Below are 12100 nucleotides of genomic sequence, written 5' to 3'. Positions count from 1 at the left end.
GTAAGCGACCGAGAAGCTAAGACCCATTTCCAGAAGCATCTTCATCACCGAGGTCAAGTCTACATGGCAAAGCACAACCCACCCACCGACATGCGCTTGTGGTAGGTGAGCATACAGACTCGGGCCTGTGCTATGGTGCCCAAAACAGCCATGTAGACATTCAGTCTTGGGCTGGAGCTCAAGCTGTGAAACACCACCCTCCTCCCCACATTTCAGAGCCCAAGTGCCAGCGTGAGCTGGACCATCTACAGCCACCTAGCTAGCGACTGAGCCCAAGTCTGTTGATCCTGGTGCTGAGACTCACTGCCGTGGCTGCTTTTTGCCATGTGGACGTCCCTCTAGACACACGAGAAAGTTTTCTAAGCGTAGATGGAACGTTCCATAAAGTTTCCGAGTGACAGAGAATCCACCATGTCCCTTGTACAGCAACGCACATTCCTGAGCAATGTCCTGGCTCATTGCCATTGCAACCACTTCCCGAATACACACCACGGCTCAGTGTGGGCACACAACAGCTCCCCTTGTTTAGCACTGTGCATGCCTCTCAAGATAATGGGCCCAGACCTTACAGAGCATCCTCACCTCCCTGCTGACTGGAACTGAGGGGTGCCGAATATCTTGCTGGATTCGGCCTCATGCCCAAGTCCATTGGACTTGGATGCAGGGCTGAGTGGACTCCGAGCATGGGGACTTTGGTTCTTTGCACCTTTCTTCCCAGTCTTCAGCACCCTGCAAGATGAAGCCCTCAGGCAGAAAGGAATACAGCATGATCACTGCATGTTTCTAGGCAACTGTCAGTACAGAAGTAATGAAGGATGAAAATGTTTCTCTTCTGTAAGATGAGTCCCCATCTGAAGCTAGTATAATATGTACTTCCAGAGCCTGCAGCCTCACTACCTATTTCCAAGGAATTGTGTCTTCAAGTGAATAATACAAATCACTACAGAAATTAACCAAGATTTCATATGACGGCATGCAGCGATCTTATATCATCTTTGTATTTTCATTTCATTTGAAGAATGCGGCAACACACTGAAAAATTAATCTTGCTTTGGTAAAGAGACCCTCTTTATTAAAAAAAACCCAACCCCATTACAAAAAATCCTTCCAATGTTACGGACGTAATCTCTGATTTTTAAAATGAAGGGAAGTTTAAAACATTAAAATTTAACTTACTTTTCACTGCACTGAAAGCAGTTGGGTTACTTTTTCGCATTTCAATCAGACTGATATATGAAACTAGATCAGTCATTTTCACTTTCTGTGTTGCATGACGTGGTGTCAGAGCACAGATGTTGTTAAACTTTTTTGCAGATGAATATTTTTCTTTTAAGATGTTATTCATTTCCTTTCCAATATCATTTCTATTTATGAAAGGTTTTGAAAGTACTTTAAAAAAAACCCCTAATTTTGGGAACCGAACTTCTCACAAGTGTCTCTTTAAATACGACACAACTAAACTATGACAATTAGCTTATGCCACGTGAGCTTAAAAGGGGCAGACGGGGAGGCTGCTCCAGCCTGCTTACTTCTGACCCCAAGCTGGGGGCCTGGCCGGCAGCAGTGGGGTGGAGAGGTTGGTCGACAGCTCCCCTCCCCCAATTCTGTTTCTGGCCCTGCACAGGCTGGGAGCCAGCAGCCCCGTGCGTGGTCAGAAGCAGGCAGGCTAGAGTAACACCCCTACCTGCCCCTTTTTAATCAGTTAACTGATTAAACCTGATGTTTCACTAATTAAACTGAATTTTACACCCCTAATCTACACCATGTCTAATACAGCCTGGATGAAATGCACTGACTTCAACCGCCATTACAGGTGCTCAACACATTCCAAGACTTGGGTAACTGTATTTTGGTTGGATCGGTCAATTTCAAAGTAAGTTGTTTCCTCTGCTTGTAATAATATGAACGGATGTGCCATTTACAGACTCATAATCACAAGCTGCATCTGCCTTGGCAATCAATGGAGAACAGGACACGAACACGAGTCGCAAACTTGGAGGGACACTTCCAAAGTGGCTTCTCATTTTTAGTGGGTTTCTTTCTAGGTGCCGAAATTGATGCACCAGAATCTGATTTTCAGAAGTACAATCTGGATTCTCCCTAATGTTCAAAAATCATGACTCAGACCCTGCAAAAGGCGTAAGAGTGGCCTTGAAAAAATCCAGGCATTGCTTTAAACAATAATCAGTGGTCGTTCTTTTCTTTGCCTCTTATTTGAGCCTTGAGGACCCACATTCCAAAGAGCTTTTCCTGCAAATACAGGTGACTAGAAACTTAGTTTTTTCATGACTATTGCAATTTCCACATAAGTGTGCAATCTCAGGAGCTGGGGTTTTAAGAAAAAGCTTCACTATTGTGAGACATAATTAAACCACAAGAACTCAACACAGCCCAAAATGAGAGAAAGTGGGAGAATACAGGGGCCAGGTTTTCCTTCCCAAGCAATGAACGCCACCGCCTGGGAAGTTGGCTGAGTTTAGCATTGCTGTTGGTACCCCACTATGGAAACAAAAAACTCATTTTCTGCCTTGCTTTATGTTACAGAATCTATGAAAGCCCGTGAGGCTGCATGTCTCCTCAAACAACTCCAAGATGAAAAATATGGTGCTTCGTTGTGCGATAAACGATCCAGGATTGTAAAAATAATTATTGCAATCAGCTGAGAGAAACTGGTTTCCCTTAAATTATATACTGAAGGGACTATTTTTTTTTTTTTGTCTGCAAAAAGTTAGAGCTTGATTCATCCTCAGTTGTCATGGAATTCAATAGGAGCTAAGGATGTTCATCATCCCATTGGATACACTGTGGTATTAATTTAAAGGGGATAAATGGGCCAAAGCTCAGTTACTGTTTAACATTAAACAGTATTCATTAAGGGGCAGGGTTTGGTAGATAGAGACTTCAGCTTGCTTAGTATTAAGGAATACATCTTTGGGGGTTTTGTATGAAAGATACAAAGAACAGAAAAAAATCAGTTAAAACATTTGAACTTAAAGTATTAAAGAAGGACATCATTTTAACAACCTTCTTCTCTTTTCTCTTCAGCTGGAGAGAGTTTTGGAAGGAGAAGCCCACTGGTTTGAGCATCTCTGTGACGTTATCAAAGGTAGAAACAACTGTTGTTTGGGGCAAAAGAGAAGTTATTTGAGCTGGGCAGGAGCCATTGTTGATATCTGATTTGATTTGATTTGATTTAACATGAGGTAGCATTTGGGATTTGGCTGGAACAGGTGAGGGGGTGATGTTATTTAGGTACCGCTCTTTGATCTGGCTTGGTTTGGACAGTTTTTAGGGTTAGGATGATGAGGGCCCGAGATCACAGCAAATGATCAAGGTAGCAGCTGTTAAGGTGAAACTTGCTTCACCAGTAGCATCCATTTCCCCCCCTAGGTTTTTTTTTTTTTTTTGTTATTTATTTGTCTCTCCAAAAAGGCTCTTTAAGAACCCACAAAGGGCCTTGTGGGAGAAACAGAATACTCCATTATTTTATCCACCAATTAGGCATCATATTTGACACACCAATTATGATTCCTTTATCTTTTTTTTACAGTTATCACAATCTTGTAGGCTCAGTTATTATAACAAGACTCACTATTGCTAGGATTAAGTCCTTAGGTTCTAGATTCAGGGACACACTTAAGTGTTGATTTCGAAGGGATTTGAGCATAGCCTTTTCCTTCACTAGCACCCTTCTTTCAAACTTCGGAAACAGCACAAATAGGCTAAATAATGCTCTGCTGGACTCTCAGTTTGTTAATTCAGTGTTTGTTGTCTTGCTAAAGAAAGAGGGATGAAAGCAGGTGGGCACTGAGCAAGCAAGATGCAACAAAAATTATATGCAGATGAAAGGATTTAATGCTGGGATAAAACTATCTTGAGATACCCAATTAATCTTCTCTTTTTAAAAACTGAAGTAACCAACAAGGGGAAAGTTTGGGTACAAAGAAACAACTGAATGGAAAATAAATCCCTAGGAGGATACTTTTGGTATGTGCTTAAATTCCCTTTGATGGACATTTTCACTGAACACAACTCTCCAGTCCTTATTATTCTTTGGGACAGCCCACTCTAATTGTGTTTTAAAAGGCATCCGACTGACTTTAAAGCAAACGTTCAGACAGGTCTTATATACTATGGCTGTAAAATGACAGTGTCATAATAGGCCCAGAAAAGGAGAAAGAAGTTAAATTGAAAACTCACCACACATGGCTTCATTTTTCATGAGTTAGTAACTGTGCTTGGCTATAAAAAACATCTATTTCACTTTTCCAAAATAAATAGAATAAAAGCTTACAGCCACATGCTGCACCGTGGAAAAATGTCAGTGACAGCGATTTGGCTACACAGAATGGTAGCAAACCTAACCCCAGATAGAGAGCAAGACAATTAAAAGTATATGTGTGAGGGGGCGAGGGGCTAAGGAACACACATGAAGACTTCAAGGAAAAGGCTGCTATGTTTAAGGAAGAGAAAGGATGACTTATGGGCTCTCCTGTTCTGGTGCGATGAAGCATGCTTCATTCCCTCCCCTCTAGCCACTCGGCAGCACATTAAGATTCCTGCATAACTTTAGTTATGGCAGGTGTCCAATCCCATTGAGGAATTCTTTCAAACTAATTATAGAATCTGCCTTTTATTAATCAAATAACCATTCCATCCCTGGAGCCAAATCTTTCATAATAGGATCAGTTCGGGTTATGGTAACGGACCCCAAATGAGGTCATGCCTAATTCCCAATGACACCAGACTGCAAACAAAGGAATTCAGACAGCAGCAGAATGAGGAAAGCCGTCCCAGGGGACAACCTAAGCACCCTCCACTTCTCACAGTACTGTGATCTGCAAAACCATTATTGAAATAGTTTCCGATGAAGGAGCGTGAGTCTTGCCGACCTCCTGTAATTATGAAACAGCCGTTTGGGGGGACACAAGGAATAATTCTGCAGTAACATTTTCCCCCAAAGAACAGAGATGTGAAACTCAGGGGATGTCTAAAAGACGCTTTATTTTCCAAAGAGGATATGCAAATTCCTGCGGAATTTTCATATTTTCTTCCGATCTCACTTTTGAAAGCGCATCTTTCGAAAGTGAAAGTAGTCTGGATGCGGGTTTGTTCAGAAAAAAAACCCCTTTTTCGAAAAACTGCGTAAACCTCATTTTTTTAAGGAAGAGTGATTTTTTGAAAAAGGGTTTTTCCCCCCCCCAAATAACGCATCTAGACTACTTTCACTTTTGAAAGACCCACTTTCAAAAGTGAGATCGGAAGAAGATTCCTGCAGAATTTGCATATCCTCTTTTGAAAATAAAGCATAGTCTAGACATAGCCAAAGAGTAACAAGTCTGAAAACATGGACACGGCTTGGCAGGTTGCAATGAGTGCCAAAGCCCACGGAGAAGAGAACGCGTCAAGTTCCCTGACCAGTCCAAAACCAACCCTAATGCCTAACTCTGTGTGGTTCCAATGAAATCAGGAGGATACCCAGGTGCAAAAGTACCTTGCTGCATCATTGCCTAACTGCCCAAAGATAAGTGCGCCTTTGATCCATAAAGCATTCTGAATTCTAGATCCTTTGCGATGGTCCCTGACTGTTTATTTCATTCTCGTGCACAGTGTCAATGCGCCGCCCCATTTGCACTTCCACCCCTAAGCCGGCCTGTTGCATGGAGGTAAATTTCACTCGGAGAGAACTAGTCGAGACTGTCTCACCGGGCTCACCAAGACTCCTGCATACTTTTCACTCGCAGCAGTTTCATGGGCAAGACTTTATTGCCACAACTACCCAATCTACCCACTGCTCCCCCTAACGGCAGAGGGACCAGCACCTAATGAATGCTCATTATGGCAGTTTTCACTGTCAACATGGCACGTGACTGGAATAAATTCAAGAGTGGGGCTGCTCAGAGCTGGGATGTCAGGGACACAGCGGTGACAGGATTCCAAGATGGAGCCATTTCATTTACTTGCTACATTCCATTCACTTAAATCTGGCCCAAGCAATCCCAGTTTCCTCTGCGCCTGAGCTGGAGCATTTGAAATCAGCAAAAGGGGTTTCAAAACTAAACTTACTGAGGAAGGGAAGAGGGAGCTAAAAGTGTCTTTATCGAAAAACCCCAGCAACAAACCTCTTGTTAGTTATAATTACTTAGTACTGACACCGTGGGGGTGCGCAGAGGCTCAGGGAAGGCCTGTGTCCTGTGATGCTAGGTATGACAAATACAGGTGAACCCTGGCTCCATCAAAGTCAACAGGATTCGCAACCAAGTCAGGATTTCACCCACAGAGACAGTGGCCTCACCGTAAGGGGCTTACTGGTTTCCCCAGGAGATCTTACATTTTCCCAGGCAGGACAAGAACTTTTTATTTGGAATGAGAAAGCCAATCAAATCTGGCCTGGGCCACGAGAAGGCTGCTACCTCCCCGACTGAGCTACATGACAGAACGCTGGAGTTACTACTGGCAGCACACACCATGTGCTGGTCTCTGCGCTCACCCTCAAGAAGGACACACTCCAATGAGAACACAGCTGCAGGACAAGCAAATGGACAGGGAGCAGGAGAGGCTTTATATACAGACCTGTAGCTGGAGCCCTATGCAGAAACATTTGCAAAACCGAACTGCGGATATCCCCATCCACAAACAAAGAGGAGCCAATACTCCAGGGTTGGCAGCTCCCCCAGTCTGTTCCCATCTTCCCCTAGACATTAAGAGATGTCCCACACTGAGCAGCTCGCGAGCAGGGAGGATCTGGGAGAATTCAGCCAAGTCCCCATGCTCCCGGCCTCTTCCATGGACAAGTGGCTGCCACAGTTTCTCAAAGGAAGTTCCCTCTCCAAATAAACTCTTCTCTTATTCTACTTGAGCTGGAAAGCGGAGGGAAAACATGGGCTTTGCTCAAAGATATAACTAATTGCCTAAGACATCTAAGGAAGCATCAATGCCGTGAAAAGGGAATGAAATAAAACCCAGCAGAGAGACATGAACTGCTGACTCTGAAATTAAAGCTCCACATCGGTAGGTGATAGACCAGAGAGATGGGAAAAAACTGCAAGGAAAAATACAGTGTGCAGTTGAAGGGTTACAAGAGCCAACCTGGTATTGCTTGGGGAAGAGTTAGTGGAGGAGAAAAGGGGCCAGGCATGGGCACTTACCCACTGCACGGAGCCAGACAAAACACAGGGCATCATCGGCTTAATCTGCAATACGTTTTGCTGGCATGGCTAGGAGCGTGAAAAGAAATCACACCCTGGCAAAGACTGCGTGTAGACACAATTACATGAAAACAAAATCCTTCTCCAGGCATAGCAGGTCTCCTATGGCCAGGATAGCGATGCCGGCAAAGCAGAGTTCAGACAAGCCCTTAGATTCACTCCTGTGGAGCTCAGAGCAACCCTGCGGAATATCCTCCTGGCATGTCCATCTCAGCTCCCCCCCGCCCAGTGATCCCTCTGTGGCTATGCGGCTGGTCGTTGGCTTGGAAAGCTGGTGCCCTTCCACCCCATGTCCAGCTTGAGAGTTCGACTGAGAGGCCTGACTTAGTCGAAATGAAAGCCACCGGTGAGAGCAGATACAGCCACAGCAAGCAGCACCTCCTGGGAGAAAGGCGCTAGATTGAGTTCCCTTCCCAGCCCGCCCCTCCTCCCACCTGTCAAAGGGGAGACGTGAGAGGCCTTTAGCGGAGTCAGATATTGTCCTGCCTTGCTACACACACAATAAAGTGCTGACGCTGACTGTTTCCTGCCTGCAAAGTTCATTAGAGGGGCTTATTATTACTTAGCTGTCTCCTCATCCTCTCTCACACGGCCACCTGAAATCTCCCTTGCATTTGTAAAGCACGCAGGTACAGCCATCGGCAGGCACTAATATTCTGTTCAAGCAATAGCTAGACAGTACATGGCCGTGCCCTGGATGTTCACCAAAGGAAAGGGCATTACATGTGCTATATCCAGAGGACAACATTTTGTTCGTAAGAAATCCAGAGCTAATCTGGAGCCACTCCCTATGGGTTACGTTAGGTTTGGACCGAGGGCAGAATTTGAGCCAATAAATCTACTGCAGAGGGAAACAACTCAGAGGTAGGCAGTGGTGCTCTGAGTAGAGAGAGGCAATAACCAGCCATGCTTCCACTCCTTTTCTGCAGAGCACTGAAGTAACTGCCAGGCTGGAATTCTACCCTATGTTAGCTGCAGATAGAATCAAAGAATCCCAGGGTTGGCAGAGACCTCAGGAGGCATCGAATCCAGCCCTTTGCCAAAAGCAGGACCAATCCCAACTCAATCATCCCAGCCAGGGCTTTGTCAAGCTGGGATTTTAAAATCTCTCAGGATGGAGATTCCATCCCCTCCCTAGGGAACCCATCCCAGTGCTTCCCCACCCTCCTAGGGAAATAGCTTCTCCTAATATCCAGGCTAGACCTCCCCCACTGCAACTTGAGCCCATTGCTCCTCGTCCTGCCACCTGCCACCACTGAGAACAGCCTCTCTCCATCCTCTTTGGAACCTCCCTTCAGGGAGCTGCAGGCTGCTCTCAAATCCCCCCTCACTCTTCTCTTCTGCAGACTAAACAAGCCCCAATCCCTCAGCCTCTCCTCATAAGTCAGTTCCATCTGGTCATTGTCTTTTTCAGTGAAGACATGTACAAGTTGGACGAAAACTGCCACCGCTCATCTTAAATATACTCTAACACGCAGGCCCTTTACAGACAGGCCTTCACCCTCAGCCACCTGTTCCGGCTCACAATAAACCTCTTCTGCAGTCACACACTGGATCACGTGAGATAAAGACAATGCATCGCCCTTTCTTGTCATTTCTGTCAGGTTGGTTTGTTACATTATATTCCGTTCAAAGAGTAAGAGAGCTGTAAACAGCAAAAGAGAGGGGGTGAGGGTAGGGAAGCCACTTACTTGATATTGTCGAGACAGCCGGATTCAGGTTTCAGGATGGCAGTATGATGGAACATTTTATAGAGAGCAATCCCCAGGAAGATTACATTAAGCTGGAATGAAGAAAAAAAAAAGAGAAGGAAAGAAAGAAAAGATTGTGTTACATGGCAGAATTTGAGGTGGGGAACAAGTCTTTTCTTTGTAACAGATGACTTGCTCCGGGAAATTAATTCTCGCTACAGTTTTATAGGGACTAAATCATAGATGATTGCCTAGTATTCTATAAAGGCAGGGCAGCTTGCCGAACGAGGGAGCAGCAATACAATAGAGTTCCTCAAAGCTGGATGTAGCTAGGCCCGACACCAGCAGTGGTGTTACGGAAAATTAAAAACGTTTGCTGGAACGGCCCTTCTGCGGCTGTGTGGTGCATACCGATGGCAAACCTTTCCTCCCTTGGGAAGGAACGCAAGGCCTGCCCTTCCTGGCAGCGGGGCTGAGTATACATTTTCAAATATAGTGTTAAAGAAACACACGACACGTCAGTGGTTGAAAGAGAGAGCTTGGCCTATGCTGGAAAAGACAGACTATGGTTCACTAGACAAGAGGCAGCAATGACAGAGGGAGAGGCCTTTTATAAATGTATTTAATAAAAGCATAGACTAATGGCGCTGTACAGAAATGCATGAAACATGTAAGCCACTGCATCCTTCAGACAGCAGGACCCCCTGACTGGCGCACCATTCGGCCGTGTTTGTGTGCGACATATGATAATCGCTATAGGTTTAGCAAGTGACTCAAGGCTGGCAAATGAAACACTCTGGAATGGAACGAGACCCAACTACACATCGGCACTGAGGTGCTTACGCTCATGCCTTGCTGTGCTGGCTGAAGTACTTTCTATTTAAAACAAAGCAGGATTTATGGAAACCATATTGTACCGATTTCAATCCAAGCCAACTCCAGCCGTCTCTAAACTTTGGTTCTTTACCTTGTTGTTAAGCTATCTGATATGGTGACAACGTGTGCTAACTGTGAAGTTGTGCTTATTTTATTTCAACTTCTAAAGCTAGAGGGGAAAAAATATTTTTTTGTCTTCATTTTTGACTTTGCTCGTACTTGAGATTTCCCTTTGTGCATAAACAATGTACAGCTTCACTCTGGAATTCAAAGGGAGGAGCGCAGGGTGTCAAAATAGAGACCAGCGCTTCTAAACGTCTGGCAACATCAAATAAGCGCTGCAAGAAACTATTATGAGCAAGTGTCCATATCCCAAGCTCATAGCAAAGCATACTTTCCTTTCCCCCAATGGATTTTGATCAAGTGTTTCTGAATGCAAGGAGCCCCTTATAATGAGTGTCTAATTGCTAGTGTTAGGTGGGGTTAGATAAGAACATGCTTTCCCCAAATTAATCTATGTAAATTCAAGATACAGAGTGAAAGTTTTCTTCCTTGACCTGGGAGATGGAGTAGTTAATTAGGAGTTCTTACCATAATTATCAAGGTCGCTGGTCCTATAAAGCTCCAAATGAAGTAGGTGTCAAGTCTGAGCCAACATCTGTAATGAAACACAGGGGATAGAAGGCATTCAAGGACTGAGCGCAGGACATACATCATGAGTGAGCGAGTGACAGAGAATGATGTGAGCTGCAAAACATTCCGCTGGGAGACAGGAAATATTACATTGCTTGTTCATTTAAATGCTGAATTATGTGCCCAATTTCTGACAGTGCTATTGATGGAGGAAGATAATTACCTCTGGAGGAAGCAGGGGGAAATAAGGCACAGGGCCTAGCTGCTAAGGCCTTTTGCATCTGTCATAGAAAACCTTATTAAAAAACAAAGAGGCGGGGAAAGGAAAGATGAGCAGCCATTAAATCTTTCAGCAGCTCTCCAATTATGACGCAACACAACCTGCCAGTCAACTGTCAAGTGAGCTGACATTTTTCCGTCTAAAAGATTTGAGCAAATTTGGTGCAAAAAGGAAATAAATTTTGGTACTGGAGGACTGAGGAATAGATTAATTACATTCAGTATCCTCATCTTAGAGGCCCCCCCCACACCCCACCAAATCTCCCAAGCAACGTTGCCACTAGTGTTTCTAAGGTGGCAAATGATCTTCAGTATCACATAAAGCTGATTCATGGCCTAAAACTAAATTATTAATCACTTAATTTCAGCTGCACTTAACACTCCCCCAATTTTGAAGGCCCCTGGGAAATTATATTTCCATTCCTAGTTCATTCAAGCTGACAGGAAGATAAAATGGAAATGACAAGTTACAAGACAGATGAATGTGAATTCCAAGGAAGCTACATATGATGTTTAAAATAATAATGTATTGGCGTGTTTATCATGTTACCCCTTACAGATGTGTTTATAAGGAGAATACTACTAAATTGTTAAAAAAGTGTATCCTAGAAATTACACGGATTTCCTAATTAAATAAAATGTCAACAATCATACATATCCATTTACCCTGAGACTATATCAAGATAGCAATTCTGATAGTTCTGACCTCAGTATCTTGGTTGAGTTCTTGTAAACTCAACTGAATTCCACAAAGAATCCGAGAAAGACAGGGCTTCAAGGGACCTCAAGAAGTCATTTTGTCCTTCACCTTGCAACGAGGCAGGGCCAAGTAACCCTGGACCATACCTCACAGGTGTTTGTCTAACCTGGTCTTAAAAACATGTTCCACAACTTCCCTTGGCAACCTATTCCAATACTTCACTAGTTTCTGTAGTTGGAAAGTTATTTCTTCTATCTAACCCCAATCTCCCTTTTGCTGATTAAGCTGATGAGCACGGGAGATGGTCAAAGCAGCTCTAAAGTTGGGATCAGAGCCTAGAAATGAAAGGCTCCTGTGAAAACAACCTTCTCTTTCTATACTGAGGCATTTCAGGCTTTGCAAAATCAAAAATTAAACCTTCAAATTGCAAAACCCTGGAAACAAGGAGTTTGTTCCCAACTTTGCCAACACGCGGTACACCTACACTGCTGGCTTCCTTCGGCAGGGAGGGTACATAAGTGGGTAGCTTTGTTCACATGGGTATAAACAGCAGCACAGACACTGAGGCATGGCTTAGATGAGTAGAGACATGCCCAAAGAAAGAGGGCGTGTCTCTGAGTACACACTTTAAATGGCTCCACTCACGTACCTTGTTTGCCACCAGCAAGGTATATGAAAATCAATTATACAATCTACTCCACTATTGAGATATT

General features: G+C 44.1%; 1 protein-coding gene and 1 long non-coding RNA gene across 20 annotated transcripts in view; one reads left to right on the top strand and one right to left on the bottom strand.

The window, feature by feature from the left end:
- The window catches only part of ADGRL3 (adhesion G protein-coupled receptor L3), a 635479-nt gene that overhangs the window by 84576 nt on the left and 538803 nt on the right, over positions 1-12100 (bottom strand). For all 18 annotated transcript variants that reach the window (XM_075929235.1, XM_075929232.1, XM_075929231.1 and 15 more), the window contains 2 exons: positions 10367-10433; positions 8900-8991 (listed from right to left, as the gene is read on the bottom strand). In XM_075929235.1, the coding sequence (XP_075785350.1) occupies positions 8900-8991; positions 10367-10433 (159 nt within the window). The remainder of the gene's footprint in view (positions 1-8899; positions 8992-10366; positions 10434-12100) is intronic.
- LOC112546581 (uncharacterized) overlaps positions 1-12100 on the top strand; it is a 337205-nt gene that overhangs the window by 296081 nt on the left and 29024 nt on the right. For both annotated transcript variants that reach the window (XR_012903935.1, XR_012903934.1), the window contains exon 6: positions 3046-3106. This is a non-coding gene — a long non-coding RNA (uncharacterized LOC112546581). The remainder of the gene's footprint in view (positions 1-3045; positions 3107-12100) is intronic.

This window comes from Pelodiscus sinensis, chromosome 5, assembly GCF_049634645.1.
Source record: "Pelodiscus sinensis isolate JC-2024 chromosome 5, ASM4963464v1, whole genome shotgun sequence".
Taxonomy (NCBI): domain Eukaryota; kingdom Metazoa; phylum Chordata; order Testudines; family Trionychidae; genus Pelodiscus; species Pelodiscus sinensis.
The sequence above is the reverse complement of the archived record's forward strand: the minus strand, read 5'-3'. Positions and strand labels throughout refer to the sequence as shown.